The sequence below is a fragment of the Rutidosis leptorrhynchoides genome, chromosome 1 (assembly GCF_046630445.1).
Source record: "Rutidosis leptorrhynchoides isolate AG116_Rl617_1_P2 chromosome 1, CSIRO_AGI_Rlap_v1, whole genome shotgun sequence".
Classification (NCBI taxonomy): Eukaryota; Viridiplantae; Streptophyta; class Magnoliopsida; order Asterales; family Asteraceae; genus Rutidosis; species Rutidosis leptorrhynchoides.
The window spans coordinates 182,626,643-182,647,338 of record NC_092333.1 but is presented as its reverse complement, the minus strand read 5'-3'; the positions used below and the strand labels follow the sequence as shown (position 1 = coordinate 182,647,338).

The window sequence follows — 20,696 nt, the reverse complement described above, 5'->3', positions numbered from 1 at the left end:
CCACACATAGAACTGGCGACTCGCGCATTTCTTCGAATTTACTAGCCATCCGAACACCTTCAACTTTATGCGAACTACTAAAGCGGCCCAACACATATATACCCCGTTAAACGCCACATCATTCCTAGCGATCCATATCCCCCAATAAGATTTGCACAAGTAAATATGATGACCTCTCATAAAATTCAATGAAGTAGCATTCAATGTTTATATTAACATTCACAATAATTATATTAATATTAATATTAATTTGTTTAATTAGAGTATGTCCTGATATTTAAAATGAAAAGCCATTCCCATAAAATTCTCAAAGTATGTCCACTTGAACGCTGATGGCAGCGTGGCGTCCAGGCATCCGCCCATGGGGCCACCCTAGTTTTCGTCCAATTGAATGTCTTCCTGAGAAATGTTGTTGGACGGAGGACTAGAGGAGTATGGTGGAGGAGTATGGTAAAATGTGTGATACTTTTTACTTTTTTACTTGTGCATTTAATTAATTAATTAATATAGTAGGTCTCAAATTATTTGAGTAAGTATGTCATTGTTGCTAGTGTTTAGTCCTGAATTAGTCCTCGAAAAGAAGTACATATGTGGCGTTGATGTGACAGCTAGTCCTGGGGAGAAAGTCTGTCACTGTTGGGTACTCTTACTACATTTATAAAGGAGTAATAATTCTTTATGATTTTCATTTAAATAACACGGTACATATATACACCAGATACATCATATATTTTTGGATATTATAACAAAGCTTCCAACATATTAGGAAGTGATACGTATGACTAACTAATCAAAGATTTGCTAAAATACTTAACATATATATAACGTTGACTATTGACTATTACTCTCCCGCAGTTTTAGCTATCGGTGATCAAATGCCTAAACTAGATTTAAACCCTTCAAATAATAGTCTTGGTAGCTCTTTTGTGAAAATGTCGGCTACTTGGAACCGAGCAAGGACATGCAGAATGCAGACCTCGCTGACTGAAAATTTTCTCCAGAGAAAGTGGATGTCGAGTTCGATGTGCTTTGTTCTTTGATTGTTTAATTACACTTTTACCCTTTTATAAAAGGCAACAATTAATATAACAATTTATTCATGAAAATGAAATATTAATTAAATTAGAATTGTTATTAATTTTGGGCAAAATGGATAATTCACTCCCCTATCTTAAATTAAGAGAAATTTGTAAGGACATTTAATTCGAGACAAAAAAAGTAAGTAGTAGTAGGCATAGTCCATGGGTTAAATGTTTAGCGTTTAACTCTTTATTTCTACGTTGATGTTGTAATTTTATTTCAGCCTCTTATCCTACTATGTAATGGATAGATATTGAGAGGGGCTAAATTATAATGGGTCTAGCCATCATTTTGATGGCTAGTTTTTCTCGTTCGTATACAAGTTTCATTGTTTTTTGCCAAAAAAAAAAAGTAGTAACAACAATAATAATAATAGTATTAATAATTAATAATAATAATAATAATAATAATAATAATAATAATAATTTTTTAAATAAGACTTTTTTTATACGGAGTATTAGATATTAGATATATAAGATATACTAGGTTTTTGAGCGCGTGCGTTATACGAAAACATAAACACTAAAGATAATATCAATTATAAGATACAATAAAATTTATGAGCATGTAATTTGAGAATATGTTATATATTCTTGAATTTATCTAAAGTTTTATGAGCCCGTGATTTGAAGGTATGTTATATATTCTTGCGAAATTATAAGAAACAATCATTTTATTAGCCCGTGACTTTAAAGTATGTTATATATTCTCGCTATTGATCTAAATTTATGAAAGGAGACATATTAGGTTGTATGAGAATATATAACATGATAGATAAAAGTCATTAAACAACAAATTTATCAAAACATTACGAAGTTTGTTAATTTTCGTTTTGTTAGTAACACAATTATTTTCATAATAAAATAAGATTGTTTAAACACACTCTAAGTGATTTATAGTAATTTTTATTTTACATCGAGATATGTATGTCACTACAACAAAATTGTTGATTCTCCACACTTTTTAATTCACGCTTGATGAAAATGTGAACTCTTTTTTCACATTTATTAGAGCGTAGAAAAGCATATACATTTATAAGTGTTAAAATAGAAAACTGACTAATAAGTTCACGCTTATAGACGTCGTTATAAAAAACTTACATTCAAGAGTGTATGTAATATGTAATGTAATTTACACACATTTTTAAATGTCTTCAAATATGTATATTTTTCACGTTTTAAAGCATGAAAATTCGTTTACTTGTATTTAGCAAATGACCACGATTTTATGTGTATATCATAATCTTAATATAGGTTATTTAGTCCTTATTTTGAAGGAAATAAAGTATACGCTTCTATATGTTGAATTTTGATTTTCTTTAAATCTAATTTAAGGCCATGTTTGGCACTGAGCTTTTCAGAGCTTTTTGAAGCTTTTAGCTTTTAATTTTTATGAAAAAGCTTCTAACTAATTAAAAGCTTCGTTTGGTTTAGGAGCTTCTAGCTTTTAGGGATGAAAAAAATCTCCAATTTTTAAACGCTATGTCCACAAGCGTTTAAGAATTGTTAAGAGCTTTTTGTTTTTGAATTACTCAAATACCCTTTCCAATACTCTAGGATACTCCCACGTTTAATAACCTTACAATCCCACGTAGTACTTGGTAGCCACATAAGATACTAGTTCACACCGTCATTATTTATAGCTGATGCTAAATTGATAATTTAAAAATTGATGCAATGTGAGGATATGAAACTTCTATAGAAAAACTAAACATGAATGTTACGTGACCCATTATTTTTTTGTTAATAATAATTTGAATAACAAAGTTCCATATATTTTTTTGTTAAAAATAATTTGAATAACAAAGTTCCATATATTTTTTCTAGTGTCCATTTTTGTCATTTTACTTATTTTATAACAGTTCCAGCTACTTTGTCAAACAATTAAATACATTTAAAAAGCTTCAGCTAAACGCTTTCAACTAAACGCTTGCAGCTAAACGCTTTCAGCTAAACGTCTGCAACTAAACGCTTGAAGCTTCCAGCTAGTTTTGTCAAACATACCCTAAGTAGAAAAAGCTCACGCTTTTAAACTTAAATTTCAGAGTTCAGATTTCAATTTCAATTTCAATTTCAATTTTTGTAATAAGAAAATATATAAATAATATAAAATACACTATTAATCCAATGTGAAATTCACGTGAGATTTTGAAGAGTATTTTATCAAACGGAATTTTCCTTTTTATGCCCTGTGTCTCTCAAATGGCACGTTTAAATCTCAAATCCTAGAAACCTAAATCAACTCAATCGCAATCCACATTCGCAATCGCAATTCTGCTGTAAGTTTTGACATCGCAATTTCTTTTCTCTTATCTAATCATCATAATTCGACGCTGCTCTTAATGATGTGTTAGGGTTTGACATCGAATGTACGCTAACGCAATTGTACGATTGAGGTTTGAAATCGATTACACGCAAACACAATTGTCCTGTTGAGGTTTGGAAGCAACTATTAACTGTAAAACTGACGTAATTTTTAACTCAATTCACTTAATTAATTAGGGATACGCAAAGTTTGAATGCATCTGAAAGTCGACGAGCTTGCTACAAGCTATCCTTGAAACAGTAAGTTCAATAACTTTTGGTTGATTGATAATTATTGAACTTAATTGTGTTTTTTGGCAGTCATCTGAATAAATATCCAGATCTATAACCGAAAAACTGTGTGAAAACCGCAAAGGCTTATGAGTTACTTGATCATCATTATTTTAGAAATATTATTGATTCTTATACAATGACGTACTGACTTTTTTGTCAAATAAGTTCTTATGATTTCATTAAGGTTTTGAGTTAATTTGTTTGCTTCATTGAAGTTTGTTGACATGAATCGTTAGGTTTTTGGTCTGATCTTGCTACCAGGTTGGAAAAATGACCTAGAGTTTTTAATTTCTGTTATTGTTTATAAGGTACTACTGGAAATAAAAATGCATACTTATATAATGCTTTTAACATGTTATTCACAATCGACTCAACTAGTTTGCAACGCAATCTGACTTGATGAAATTAGTTAATTGCTTAGATTTTTAGGTGTTATTGACACAGTAGATAGTTAGATATATGGATGTGTATTTTAAGTAAATTAATGACACGTGTTACCTTCTGTTTTCTTCTATAGTGTTCATGCAAGAGCACAATATGATTATGCAGTTCAACATCATCTGGAGGAGGTATGCTACTATTTATATTTCATAATAGTTGATTAATTTGTCATAATAATCATTATGTAATAGAGCACAATAGGCGAATGATGGATGACGAACTCAATGGTTTAAGTTTATAAATCTACAAGGCATGGAGAACCAACTTTAATAGTTGATTATACATGTTTTAGTATATATGTTTTATTACTGTGTAAGAAGGTAAACCAAATTGATCCAAATACACTGACACCGGAAAAGAAGAGAGGGAGGCCTCGTGGTACTGGAAGGAAGCAACAGCGTGCTAATGTTGGTAAGTTGATGATTTTTAGTTACTCAATGTCTATTTTTGCAGTTTATATTAGTTTTCTTTGATTGTGCTAAGTGTATGGTGGGTATGCATGGTTGTTACAACTTTGGTTGTGCTAAATGGCAGTACACTATATGTTGCATCTTATTCTACAAGGGTCGGTACAACTTGAACCTTGTTGGGCCATTGGTGGTGAGTGATATATCTCTCATGATTTTGGTTGGTTTGGACTTTGGAGTCAAGTATGTGGTAGTTGGAGTCAGAATGGTTTAAAATAATCAACAACAAATAGAATCGTAAATTTTTTGTGATATTAATTTCATTACGTTGAAAAAGGTTTTATGCACTAAGTATACATTTTCTGGTTAGGTTTTGCTGCATTCAATCCCTTTCCTTGCTAGAATTTTCAACCTTACCTGTTTGGGCTTTTAGAATTAAGCGTACAAAATCGAGCAAGATGGGACATATTTCCCACATAGAAAATTATATGGAGTATCATATCTTTGGGTCTAATAGTGTGGTTATAAACTTCAAGTCTGTAAGATACCTTGTAAGCAAGTGACCATCACAGAATAGCTTGATTTTAGATCATTTAGTCATGTGGCTTAGTGTATTGCTTTACGTTTGGGGTTCTAGAATCCTTGATTAATGTAGCGGGTGATCATAACGTATTAGTATGATTTTACAATGTATATAATGATTAAAATATAGCTGGGCAGGTGTGAAATTAAATGGGAAACAAGCAGTTTCCCAATATATACATTTCACACTGTGTAGATAGTTATAATAAGTTCAAATTGTCCTGATTTACAGTGCTTCTCATGATATTTTTATATGTTTCAGATATGCAGAAGAGAGTTTTAGATTTCAAGTGCAATGGCAAGTGGTTTAATGAGACTTATAGATTTCAAGTTTGAATATCTAATAGATACATATATGTATATGTAATAGAAGTGTTGGTATATGTAATAAATTTTGAACCGACTGCTTGTTTACTTTTAAATTATAAATTAACTTATGTTCCAACTGGTTGGATTACTTGTTTTATTTTATTATTATATAAATATAAATAAAAAATATAAAACTGTGCGTAACTGAAAGTAAATATACGTATCTGAACCATTCCATAAAAATCCTAATTTTAAAAATTCTGAACAAATGAAAACCTCACACTTATAAATGTGTGAAAATTGTGAATAAATAACATAAAATGTCACAGTTGTTAGCGTGAAGTTTTTTGTCACACTTGGTAGAGTGAACAACTTTGTTACAATTTCACGATCGTAAGTGTGAACAATTAACTCGTAAATCCACAATTACAAGTGTGAACAACTTTGTTACAATTTCACAAATGTAAGTGTGAACAATTAACTCATATATTCACAACTAGAAGTGTGAACATTATTCAAGTAATCTCACACTTTAATGTGTCGGTACTTTTGCTGCGCTCAATTCCTCCACACTTTAATCGAGTGTGAACTTCATTTTTGTACATACTTTAAAATGTGACCAAATGCATTAATAAGTGTGTATAATTGCCTATTTTGTTGTAGTGTGTGTTTGTACCTTAAATTAGAATCTATTATTGACTTTATTGATATTGATTATAATAATCCAAAAAGACCTATTATATACATGCCCATACATCTACAACTAACACAGTAGACGAATATATATCAATTGAATTTTTATATAATATATAATCTGTTATCAAGAATCAATATATTAGGAATATTTATTATTCTATTATTATATTATTATGGAATAGATATCAATTTGTAAATGGGTGATGATTCTCACACACTGTTTTTTGATCCTCACACACCAATTTACTTGAACTCCTCCCTAATAATAGGGTAAAAGGGTGTGTAAGGATCAAAAAACAGTGTGTGAGAATCATCCCCATTTGTAAATATCTTTGACTTTCGTAAATTTCAACCTATTACGTACCATCCTTTAATTTACTTACCAAAATTAAAGTCTTTTTAAGATCTATTTAATTATTTAATTGTTAATAATAAAACGACACGTATAGTTCTGTATTTAGGATTGATTGATAGAATGACACGTAGGATTTATTTAATTCAGATTAATGAGAAATTGACACGTAGGATTAAAGGGATGCGCTTTATATATATATGTATATGTATATGTATATATGTATATATATGTATATATGTATAGATAAGATACGACTCAAAAAGATATTGGATTAAAAAAAATTCGGAAAACCAACTAATATAAAACTTACTAAATTCTCATTGTTTAATTTTTTTTATATAACTAATCAAAGTCATATAATTAAGTTGTTTAAAACATTTAAAAAATACTAGTAATCGTTATCACCAATTCCCATTTATTAGAGTTTAAAAGATTTTAAAACTTCTTAAAAAAATTACTGTAAAAAAATAACCTACCACTCTGTATGATCCAAAAATCGTACCAAGCTTAGATAACTTTTTAAAGCGCAAAAAAGTACAGTTCTTACTAAATACTCCGTACTCATAAAACCAAAACATATACCGGTGCTACCTAAACCCTAAACCCCCAAATTGTAACGATAATATGACTACTGAAAATCTAAATAGTCCGTCAATCGCCATTGAAACCACCAATGACTCAACGTTGACCGGCGTAGGCCAACCAACACCACCGGAAAACGAGCTAAATGTCTCTCAAGCATCCCTAGCTTCTCAACAAGGTGAGAAACGTAAGCGAACCGAATCCGAACCGGAACCGGATGAAAAAACCGGTTCAGTCAATCCTCTATGGAAAACGAGTTTATGTTCTTATTTTAGACGAACCGGAGCTGCGTGTAGTCATGGAGACACCTGCAAGTTTGCTCACGGAGAGTCGGAGCTCAGGATCCGACCCGATAATACTTGGGACCCTACTTCCGAGAAAGCGAAGAAGTTGAAATTGGATAATGAAGGTGCTGATGACGTCATGGTGACGGAGACGGTAACGGAAGAAGAATGCACTGAATCTGCACTTGATAAGTGTTTGATTAATCTTCCAGTTAAATGGACTTCTGATGATTTAACCAACTTTTTAAATGAGGAGGTATGGTTTTTTGAAATTTATAGTTTTATTCAATTATTGTATGTATATATTTAAATGGAGTTTAGGTGAACTTATTTTTATTGATATTTTACAAAACTGATAAATGCACTTTTGAATTGTTGTGTAATCTAATCAAATGTGTTATTATATGTAGGGGATTGAATATAAATCAGCGAAAACAAGGAAAGGAATGTTAGTAGCATTTGTAACTTTCGAAACAGAAGAGCAAGTAAAAGTTGCAGTTGAGGTATTATCTTTGTGAATAATGAAAATTTGAGATATTATCTTTTGTAATTACGGTCTGTAACGTTAATTGTTGTTATAACAGAAGCTGCAGGGGAAACCGTTTCGAAATAAAAATTTAAAGATAGTGGATGCTAATCCGAGATCTTTCGATAGGAATGTGAAACCAAAAATGCTTTCGGATAATTCAGAGTTAGGTAATGATGAATCTACTCCTGGAAGTGGTAGAAGTGCGCGTGATGCTGTTACTCCACTTGCACATATGTCTTATGAAGATCAGTTGGAACAAAAGAAGAAGAATATCACGCAAATCTTGAAAAAACTTGTAAGCAACTCTTGCATTTGTTTCTCATTTGAATACGTAATAGCATAGTTTGGGTATCAATAGGGTTGCACTTAGTTGCAGAAGAGTGCTCTTAACGGATGATCTTTGTTTTGGGATAAAACGTGAAATGTTCTTTTCAATCACTAGAAAATAGGTGGATATTCGAAGCATTTTAACGATATTTCATTTCCAGTTTCGAAGACATGAGTTTTTTTTTTTTTTTTTTTTATCTATGGATAAGAAAAATAGCTGAAAAAATATATAGTAGAGTTTTTAAAAGTTCTTATAATATTTCTTCTTATTTTCTATATCTGTCTGCTTACTTTTTTTGCAAGTAACTGCACTCTAAAAATTTCTTTTTTTATCCAACCATTAGGATTTGTTATGAAGATTTTCGTATTTTTTTGTTAACGATGGCCACTGACTCAATGTAGGCTCGAAATGCACGCAAAGCTTGTCCCGATGGAGTCTCACAACCAGATTGGATACTTAAATCCAGGGAAATAGGTGCCTACTTAATCGAACACAATAAGATTCACCATCTTTTCTCATTTAAACCTTCAAGATCTCTCTTTAAGGAGATATACTTAAAATAAATATAAAAAAAAACTGTATTTTTTAATTTTTGCAGGTGGTCTTGCTTGCAAACTAGAGGGTATAATTGAATCACCACTTGTAAATGGATATCGTAACAAATGCGAATTTTCTATCGGATATTCTCTACAGGGAAAACCTACTGTTGGTTTTTTGCTTGGAAATTTCAGGTTTTTTTTGTATATCATTTGACCTGAGTTGGTTATTCTTTTTTTCTCTAATTTTTAGCTCACAATTTAACGTTATTATTATTTGATTAAATGAATTAGGGAGGGGGTGACAGCAGTTGAAGAACCTACTGATTGTCCAAATGTTTCCAAAATTGGCTGCAAGTATGCTGAAATATTCCAGAATTTTTTACAAAATTCAACCTTTCCTATATGGAATAGGATGAATAATTCCGGATTTTGGCGTCAACTAACTGTAAGAACTGATCTTTTTATTTTGCTAAAGGTGCATTTTGGTTCATTTTTTGTTGTCTAATAACCATGTTCACATACTATCATATAACTAGGTTCGAGAAGGAAGGACACCTGGCAATATCACCGAGGGAGAAACAAACATTGCAGAGGTCTTGCTTATGGTTCAGGTTGTCTTTTTTTTTTTTTTTTCAATTGGACATGCTCTTTTAGATATATATAATACAGACAAATAGTTTTTATGATTTTTATTTGCAGATTTCTTCAGCAGGCTTCGATAAAGAACTTGTTGATGCTGAACTTAAGAAGATGGCTGAAGCTATTGTGGTGGGAGCTTCTATAAATTCACCTTCTTTGCCTCTTAAAGTACTTGCTGTTCAGGTATCAACTAATCACTTGATTAACTCTTTTTAAAAGCTCAAGTAACAAAATAACCTTCAAATTTTAATTTTAACGCACCAACAACAGATAAAATCCAAAATATCATACATTTTCAAGATTTTCTTGACGAAAAAGCCCCGTCTAATGTCAATATTTCACACAAAAAAAAACCCGCCAACGTGTCAACCTCAGAAAATAAAGTAAGAATCTTTTAAATTTTATATTTTATATTTTATACAGGATCATCAAGGGGTATCGAATGTAGCACCAGCTGATGCACCAATGCGCTCACTGTCACTAACAAAGGCTGAGAGTAAATCTGTGGACAATTCTGAAGTTGATGCAGAAGCTAGAATTCGAGACTATATAAACAATCTTCAGTTTTGTATATCCCCAACAGCCTTTTTTCAAGTACTGTACTTAATTTATAGCCTTTTTCTTTACATAAAGCTACTACATAGGCATGAAGATGAGTAAATAGGGCGGGTTGGTCGGGTTGGTTAAACAAGTTGTGGTTGAATCTGGTAATTTTTGGCACAGGTCATATTGGCTTGACCCCAAAAACGCCTGTTTACCAATTTTTGAATAATAATCTAAATCTAATTCTTATAAAGAATCATCAGTGAGTTGTATGCATAAAGACTTTCGGGTGATTTCCTACATTTTTGACCTTTTTTTTCGAGTTGATTTTCCCACCACTGAAATTACTTCATCCACCATAAACTATGCATTAATAGTTTGTACTACACAACTAAATAGTGCGTATGTTTGGTGGATGTAGTAATTTAAGTGGTGAATATATCATTAGCCTTTTTTTCCCTTTTAATTTTTCAATTTGACCCATTTGAGACAAAACACAACCCAAAACTATCATTTATAAGTAATCACATTGAGATTGATGCCTTTGTAATTATGCCATCTCTTTTTAAACCAGAGATTTCTAAATTTGTGTAAACTTAATCTTGCAGGTGAATACACTTGCAGCAGAAAAACTGTACTCGCTTGCTGGGGATTGGGCGGGTTTGGGACCCAACACATTGCTTTTTGATGTATGCTGTGGTACCGGAACAATTGGCCTTACGTTAGCCCACCGTGTTGGAATGGTAATTTGCTCTCACCTTTTAAAATCCTTAACTGATGGTTTTAAAATGTGGAAAATGAACCATGAACTATTATTATTCAAAATCACCATTTATATACATAATGTGTGTTTGAATTTGCATTTGGAAACCGATAATCTAATTATTACGGCTTCAAATCACGAGGATAAATCTTTGTTTTTATTGTCAGAATATATAGGGGTCAAATAGTTAGTCACGTACCAAATATTAACAAAACTAATCGTCAAACAGGGATGTTTAGGAGTGCTTATGCAAGTGTTTATCTGTTTATAGTATATATTTTTAATTTTTAATTTTAATAAATCAACAATTCTGAACACTTCTCTGAAAACTGCTTATCTGTTTATTTTCTAAGGAATAATCAATAGAAACAAGTAGGTTAACAATATCTTAGGCATATAAGTGCTTTTAATAATCATAAGTGTCAACATTCTAAATACTGATTTAAGTAAATTTTACAGTTTCATATATTAGAACCACATGCAAACATTAGTTTTTGCAACTCGTTTATAAGTGATTGTCTTATCTGATTTTGATTTAAAACAATCACTTAATTGCTTTCGAAATGTCTGTTTAATCAGGTTGTTGGCATTGAAATGAATGCGTCTGCAGTAGCTGATGCAAATAGAAATGCTGAAATAAATGGCATAATGAATTGCCGTTTTGTCTGCTCAAAGGTGAGGAAAATGTAGTTAATAATGTGAAACTGAACAGACTTAAATATATATTCTTCTAGACAAAATTTTATATGTTTGTACATTACAGGCAGAGGATGTTATGGGATCTCTATTAAAAGAGTACTTAACAACAAATCAAGATGAAAACAATGATGCTGCTATTGGTATTAAAGAAGAGATAAGTACTAACGAAGACGTTAAAGATGAGTCCGAGGGTAACAAAGAAGATATCAAGAAACTTAACAAGATTCATCATTTTGATAACGTTGTCGCCATTGTGGACCCTCCTCGTGTTGGACTTCATCCCACCGTAAGTTTTCCCTACTTTCGTTATTGAAATATACGGGGCTTTTGGATGTGCTTATGTTTTTTTAAGTTGAAATAATCAGATTATTAGTTGTTGAGTACCTAGCTACTTTTATTATTTAAGTAGCTAATAGTTTATAAAGAAACCAAACAGACATTATGCACAACATGACACCATTGATGTATATCTTGAACATATGCTGGTTAATTTATATTTTCTTTATTCTTAATATAATAATTATGTATAAATGCTAATAGAATTGCATCTGAAGTCTGAACCTAAAACATGTTTTTGTGAGTAAATGCAGATAAGAAGTACTTAAAAAGGGAAAAATAAGTACTTATACTTTACCTATAAATAATCAGTTTTGAAGCAGTTTGTTATAACCCTTTTTGGATACATCGATTGCAGGTGATTAAAGCACTTAGAACTCATTCGGGTTTAAAGAGACTTGTGTAAGTTTCTAACTTTTTACCATTCTTTATATTCCACGTGACACGTTTTTCTTTTAATAATTAACTTTTTTCCATTTGCGTAGTTATATTTCATGCAATCCCGAGAGCTTAATGGCAAATGCTATTGAACTTTGCACTCCATCTTCTGATAAAAATGAAAAAGGAAACAATAAGAGTCAGGGATGGAAAAAACATATGAGCGGCGCTAGTTTGGCTCGCCATAGAGCCAAATCGATGCCGATTTCAGAACCATTTCAACCAATTAAAGCGATGGCTGTTGATCTTTTTCCTCACACTCCTCATTGTGAACTTGTAATGCTTCTTGAGAGGTAAACAGATTCAATTTTGTTCGGAATACACTTTTTGTAACAATTTCAATGAACATCAAAATAGACATTATTTATGTTACTTGTTGCACCTGTCTGATTTTTTGGTAGACCTTGGCAGTGCATATTCTATTTTGCCCTCTAAAAGTTTGGTTTTCTGTGGTGAAAAATGGATACCATATAATGAGATGCATATAAGGATATTTTTTTCCCACCTCTATCTCACAGTTTTGCAATTCCAAAGCCATGAATCGTATTTTTGGAAAAATGTTCTCCATGATGGGTGATAAATGTTGGAAGAGTAAACTTCTTTTCTTACAACAAAAAAAAAAAACCTAATATCACATTAGTGGCGTATGGGTAGATGAGATGTAGACAATACTTCTCCTATCCGACCTATCCGAGAAATAAAACAAGTCATTTCCTAAAACACTTTCAAAAGTAGAGAAAGTCATCTCTCTATTCGATGGATAAAGAAATTGCTTTCGAGTGGACCTCCATCCGATAAGTAGGCAATTTTTTTAATTTTTAAAAAATAGTAAAATAGAATTAAAAATAAAATTGAGACGCCATAAAATTAAAAGTAAACTTCTTTTCTTCTTCTAATAAATAGTTACGGTCAAGGTTGGATAAGTACATAAGGTTTTTCCATACCAGACATGTTGGTCGGGACTTTGAAACGACTAGTCGGTCGAGTCGGACGTTGACTAACGTAGGTTCAAACGAGAACCACAAAAAGGGCTAGAACTATTTAATTATATGGTTTATATGCATTTATATTCAACAAGTTGTGTATAACTTGTATATAACTGTTATCTAATGTTCATATTATTGGCAAAGAAATGTTCACAACCACAAATTATATGTTCAATTGTGGATTATATGAAATATTCGTATGTTACACAAACACATCTGTACATGTGAACGAGATATTATATATTTGATTATGTAGTTAAATTATAGGTTTTTTCAAACTATTTTTTGTTCAATCTTATTCTTCATCAACATTTATATGTGATTAAACCTACTCACATGTGAAAATCCTTATAATGGTTCTCGCAGTTCTTGCTATTTTTTTAGTTCTCGTTTGAACTTTGACTATATATATATATATATATATATATATATATATATATATATATATATATATATATATATATATATATATATATATATATATATATATATATATATATAGTGGTAGGATCAAGAGGGAAGTAACCAATCGAGAGGAAGCGGGGGGAAGTAAAATTTTTATTTTTATTTGTTGTGTTTTTTGAAAAAACTTTGTTCACGAACATTATAGATTGGATGAAAATATGAACATTTTATAAAGACAGTTTGTGATAAATGCTTTTATTTTGGCGGAAAAACGCTCGAAGAATTAATATATAATAATTATCGTGTTTTTCGAGCGTATGTTGAGGTTTTAGATATTAGGGTTTAGATATTAGGGTTTATAGGGTTTAGATATTAGGGTTTAGAAATTTAGGGTTTAGATTTAGGATTTAGATTGAGTTTTTAACATGAACAGTTTAGAGTTTAGGGTTTAGGGTTTAGTGTTTTGGGTTTAGGGATTAAACCCAAAACCCTAAACCCTATACCCTAAACTCTAAATGGGGCTAAATTTTACTTCACAAAACATGAAGAAAAAAAACGTTAACATTCTTCACGATCAATATTATCTTGAATGTTATTTTTGTCGATCGTTTTCCCGCCTAAATAATAACATTCATCACGAAATGCATTTTTTAAATGTTCATATTTTCGTGTGATCTTGATGCCTGAAAAAAAATTCCAAAAAAACGAAATTTTTTTTTTGCTTCCCCCCAATTGGTTACTTTCCCACTGATCCTGCCCATAGTTGTAAGACCCGAGACCGGTTTGTACATATTGTATATATTCAAAATGGCTGAGAAATTCGGGACTGAAGTAATGTGCGACGCGCGTTGGGCTGCGCGGCGTGCAGATTGAGCTGACATCTCATTCTGTTTTTCTAGATATTTTAAAGGGGTAATTTGGTATTTTCACATGTGGGACGAGTTAAAGGCACCAAGATTAGTTTGGTGGGTGTCATTACTCCATTTTCATTTACTTTTTCCTTCCACTTCAAGTTTAGAGAGGGAGAGATTTCTAGTGTGAGAATGCTCAAATCAAGAAGGAAGAAGCTCGATTCGTGTTTAAGCTCGAGTGTTAAAGTTGTTCATCTAGTCTCTAGCTACATTTTGATTGCGGTGGTAAGTCCTAATCTTGACTTAATTAGTTTAAGGGTTAGGGTTTGGGTTAGTGATGAACATAAAACCCAATGTTAGTGATTGGGGGGGTTTTTGGGTAAGATTGAGTCATGAGGACTCAAGAATGACTAACCTACGGTTTCAAGGTGATGATTGTGGTTTATGAGTCTTAATTGGTTAGTTAATTACTAGCACACCTAGATATTAACCAAATGGGTGTGTTAACCTTAAAATGGGTCAAATGAGTCTTTGATGACCTAAGTTGTTTAATGAGTGTGAAAATACGATAACCTTGTGTTAAAAAGTGTATTAAGACCATAATCGAATTGATGTTAAGGGTTTGACATAATCCCGACCTAGTGTTAGAATTAATAGGTGCAAATGGGTCACATTTGCACTATGGGTCAAAATGACACTTGGGTGGCGAGTGAGTTGGTTGACCAACTTGAATGTATGAATGATATATATGCATAATGTAATAGGTACGTTATTTTGAAGTTGCGAGCTTGGTTTATCATTCACCGAAGGCGTTAAGGTGAGTGGAATAATTATGCATGTATGTATATAACAAAAGAGTTAGGTCTCCGCTACGCTAGAGATTAACGTGATACCACTATTTCACTTTTTATTTATTGACTATATATATATATATATATATATATATATATATATATATATATATATATATATATATATATATATATATATATATATATATTTCAATTCATGTTTGTTTAAAGTACTTTTTTGAAAGTCAAACTCACACACACCACATTCACAAATTAACCACGAAATATATACACAAATTGTCTCAAACAGGATTTCAACCCTCAACCTCGTGGTTGGAAGGGCCACCCCGATACCGCTAGACCAATAGCTCTTTGGTTGCTACTTCTAAATTTAACTTCAATAAAGCAGATACGAAGTATAACATTAATTTTCTCCTCCTATCCTGCACTCTCATGTTCGTACGTTACCTATTGGTCGTCATATCATATATAGTTATATAAAATCTTTTATAAGTATATTATGTGAAGTTTGTAAAAAAAATTGTTTTTAACTTGAGATAGAGCTGTTAGCGAATGTCGTTTTTTTTTTTTTTTAAGAAAAGGGGAAAAAAAATGCTACTACTATACTATGTTATCAATAGTGCAAAGTCGATTACCGTAAGTATATCATGATATGATACGCAAAAAAATCTTGTACTGTTCGCTGTAATATGCTCTTGTACAGTTTATCGATAATATTGTCAACTTTATATTAAATGAAAATAGCAAACAATAACTAATTACCTTGAAGTCAAACAATTACTTATTTAAATTATGTGTAGTATGAGTTAATAGAACGATAACACTATATTTAAAGTTTTATCTACATACTAGTTAAATGACCCGTGGAACCACGGGTTTGTTTAAACGAAACAATTTAATGATATGTTTTAGGTATTAATGATATGTTTTAGGTATTAAGTGAACGTAAATGCTAAAGTTATTTAGTTTAATGACCCGTGGAACTACAGAGTCCGACATTTCATCAAACACCTAAAATGATATTAAACAATCCACATCCAATCATAAGAGATAATATTGATTGTCATTTTATTTTAAAAGTGTAAATTAAAATATAAGTTTAGAACTTGTTTCCTTCTGCCTAGCTTTTATACCTTCTCGTACTCAATTCAAAATAATTAATTAAAATAATTCAAAATTATTTAATTTTAATAATTAAAATAATTATTAATAAGATTTAATAATAATAATAATTAATTAATAAGATTTAATAATAATAATTAATTAATAAGATTTAATTTTAATTCAAAATTATTTAAATTAATGACATCACCCACCATGCTTAGATTTTATTCTTTTTATTTTTGATTTTTTCTTAACAAAGGAATTAGCCTAATAATGATATCATCATTTTAGGATTTTAATAGAAACTATAGATAGAAGATACTCCCTATTAGATTTTATCTTGTTACTTTTATAGTAACCAACTTATTTGATTTTAAGATCGTAAATAATATGGAGCAGATAAATAAAAAATAAAATTTTTTTACTAAAGCACAACTCCAAAATGAATAAATAAATAAATTAATACATTTACATGTGGTGCAAGTTACTTAAATAAAGCAAAACAAAACATCAAACAAAAACTGGAAATGTTTTGGATTATAGGATACTAGCCTTTAAGAGCCCGTGCGTTGCACGGGTGGCCCTTAAAAGACTAAGTGTTAAAGCATAACGAAGTTTTGACATTATCCCATCCACATCAAACTAATAAATAATTCTTGATAATAAAACAAACTAACTGTTTGAATCAACCAATGGACCTTTAAGTGCATAGCATCACATGTGTAGGACATCCAATCCTCAATAATTCTATTTCCTTTGACATAATTGAAAGGCAGCAACCAATTCTTCCCATATTCAACATTCAAGTCCATAACCATACACTTAACCCTTTGACTTTTTGGGTTCAAAATACCAACCAAACTATACTTCTGTTTGTCTTTAAGAGCCCGTGCGTTGCATCAAGCTTTTTAACATAACAAATAAACGTTTGCTTCTTCAGAATTCAATGAGACATTTTTCACCAACAATGTAGTAACATACATTTTTAGCAGATAAAAGCAACATAATTTACAAAGTTGTACAATAGTATGGCTTTGCATCACCTACAGCAGATATTTACTTATAGTTTCAGTTAAGGTATTGTTTCTAAATCACATTTCAAGTTCATATAATTTTTTCTATAACCCAATAGCCTATGTAGTAATCGATATTGGAATAATGAAAGGCCTTTATCAATGCAAACCTAACAATTTTTATCAATGCAAACCTAACAATCGAAAAAGAATAAAATAAACAGGCGGTATTATGTCGTTTATAATGATCTCAAAGCTTGATGCAACTTAGGTATAGAAGTTTATGTCGTTTATAATGATCTCAATGTTCGCAACCTCTTCAGAAAAAAATTCTTAACCAAATATGACATACAAAAATCTAATAGTACAATAGTGACTTGGGTCAACCAAAATCCCAAGTTCTAACTTATAAAGTTGCCACATTCTATATAAATTTCTAATAGCTTGACCGGTTACTCAAAATACCACTCGAAAAAATGTAGTAGTTGAAACAAATACCTCACCAAATATTGTTTGTGCCATAAAGGTTTATTTTGAAATTCAAGAACAGCATGCAGAGTATACGTCTTGATGACATTCTTTAGTTGACCTTGTGCAAGTTGCTGGTTAGGATTGGTTCTCAACAATTATCCCTGATCCCATTGTGTAGTAACTCTACAACCACAAATCAATACTATAGGTAGACGTCCAACTCTCGGCTCGTTTCCTCCGGCTGAAAAAGTAGTTTATTTGCCATGTAACATTTAGAAACATGAGCATTTTGATCTTCAAAATTTTATACTAAAAGATTGATATGCACATACGCAAGAATAAGATACTAATTAGAAAAACATACATAATAAATAAGTAAAAAGTAGATAGATAACTAAATACTCTTATATTATGATGGTTATTAATTACAGTATTAATATTAATTAGACAAGATAGCTAGCACTTGAACAACAATAAGAAATTATTGATATGGAGATTTAGGGTAAATATAAATGACTACTAAGTATAGTTTGAAAGTCATATCGAATACATTATCTACTTGTGAAGCAATAAAAAAGACAAAGGCTGAATCAACCCAAGGCAAGCCAAGCCAACCCAATGCGCCTTATAATGAATCAAAAATCACTTTTTGACCAGCCCATTTTGTCACCGCTAGCATTAATTTTAATTTTTTAGTACCATAAACATGGAAACGTAAATGTACCTCATAGACCGTGATTAGAACTAAGTTAAAATTGAAGAACTATATATTATTACCAAACAACCAATAATGACTTAATATTTACCTCATCAAAAAACAGATGAGATCCAGCTTTGTCACAGGCAACACGCAAAGATTTCAAAAAACTCTTTTGTAGCACTACAAATTCCACCTTCCCCTTGAATAGGCCTTTCAAAATTCTTAATTGAAAAAAACAAAGAAAGTCGAAGGCACCTCACAATTCATCCACCATATTTCCTAGTGACACAAGGCCATTTTAAACTTAGACATCTGTGGAAGTTACAGGTGCCCATTTGGGCAGAGGGAAGTCTGTGGCTTGAAAAATTCTCTTTTTGATATTAGTCAAAAAAAGGTATGCCAAGTTAACTGGCAGACAAATATTTTTCCATGTATTGAGTTTCGTAATAGTAATCCACATAAATTATGATAATAAAAAAATAAAAATAAAAACTTTTTTTGAATAAAAAGTGTAAAAAGGTTGAATGAATTATAAGATAATATGTGCACAACTTTCGAACCTATATTCCAATTCCCCGTTACGTTTCTTTAATTAAATGTTTTAGATAAAAACTACATTATTGACCTTTGTTTTTCAAAATGATGAAGAAATGCCACATATAGCCATAATCTGAACCTGGTTGTTTGACCTTGGATAGAAAATCCACTCTTTATGTCAGATTCGGTAACACCATCGGCTATAATTGCCACACCTCTGATAGGTAGGCTATTTAAAGCAAGCGTGGAAGGAGCGCCAGCACTATTAAGATTTCAAGAACATCACAACTCGTTCATTAGGCGAACATAAGAAAAGCAGAATCTAAAATTAATTCCAATGACAGCTCAGTTAACTAAACTCAAGATAATTTAGATTAAATTTAAACAATATGGCTTGTAACAGTAGTAACCATCAAGCTGCTATTTTTCTACAAAGAATTCAATAAAACAAAAAGTAAAGATCACTAAATTGTAATAGGAACCCATTTAAGCACCAGCAATATATCTCCTTTCTTTCGGCTACATAGTACAACAAAGTAAATAATGTAGTAAGAATGGGTAACTTTGACCCATTATGACAAGTGGTAAATACCTCTATCTTGGATATTGTTTTAGTTACCTGACCATTTTTGAGAATGAATTCCATCGAGCATGTATCTTTGCCATCTTCTATTATGACATGCAAACCTCGAGCCAAAGCAATCAATCCGAGATAATTCTGCATATTTGAACATTTGTATAGGCATCATATGAGTGAAATTGACACTATCTTTATCGTATCTCCAACTTTTCAATCATTACCACCTTTAATTCACCTGAAAAAGTGTATGGAAGTAAAAATCATTACATTGAAATATTAAAAATATAATATTTTAAGTGCGATTGATTTGATCAGTTACAAACGGGACATGTTAGTAAAAAAGAAGATACAACAACTATTACTTAATTAGTAGGATGATAACTCTTACTGGTGACCATTTTCACCCATTTACTTCTCAATGGGTCATTTGAATTAATTATTTTCTTTAAAAAAGATTATTAGTAAAAGGAAAATGGTCAAAAGTGGTCGAACGAATCCCATTTTGAGCATACAAAAACATTATAGCACAAATAATAATGATAAAAAAAGTAATTAAAATAGAAGTATTGAAACCTTTTGGGGTTAGTCTGGAGAAATATCATGAGTACCATTCCAGCAACTCATCAAACCAGACCAGTGAATAAAAATGTTTCATCTCTAATGGGAAGCAAAAAATAGCTAAATTGAAGCATTTCAAATAGTAAGAGATTAAAAGCCACTGAGAGCGTAACTTCAGACCATAAAGCATATTAAACCTATTATTATTATTATTGATGTGCAATAGCTAGGTTGCTGTAATCACAATTGATACATTTTTACAATATAAACTTAAAAAATCAGAGAGAAATGATGGGTTAACCCAATGGGATCCCGTCCATTTTAGTGTGTACATTTTTTTAGTTATTTCAACCTAAATCACTTAATGCAAAACATTCACTAATTCTAATTACCTTTATTTACAATAATAAAGTAGTTTAAACATAGAAGTATACGTCATTTATCATACTTCTAATAATTGTTGTCTAGTCATTGATTCAAACTTTGCACATATTATGTTTACCTAACCATTTTCTAGACCTTAACTTAACCC

At 31.1% G+C, this 20,696-nt stretch overlaps 1 protein-coding gene across 1 annotated transcript; it reads left to right on the top strand.

Moving 5' to 3' along the window:
* Positions 1-7,074: 7,074 nt before the first annotated feature.
* Positions 7,075-12,605, top strand: LOC139867408 (zinc finger CCCH domain-containing protein 24). Its single transcript, XM_071855777.1, has 14 exons — positions 7,075-7,589; positions 7,744-7,836; positions 7,918-8,157; positions 8,592-8,664; positions 8,789-8,921; positions 9,021-9,174; positions 9,266-9,340; positions 9,429-9,551; positions 9,792-9,962; positions 10,520-10,654; positions 11,254-11,349; positions 11,438-11,659; positions 12,068-12,111; positions 12,195-12,605. The coding sequence occupies exons 1-14, from the start codon at positions 7,092-7,094 to the stop codon at positions 12,442-12,444; spliced, it is 2,307 nt and encodes a 768-aa protein (XP_071711878.1). The 5' UTR covers positions 7,075-7,091; the 3' UTR covers positions 12,445-12,605.
* Positions 12,606-20,696: the final 8,091 nt, after the last annotated feature.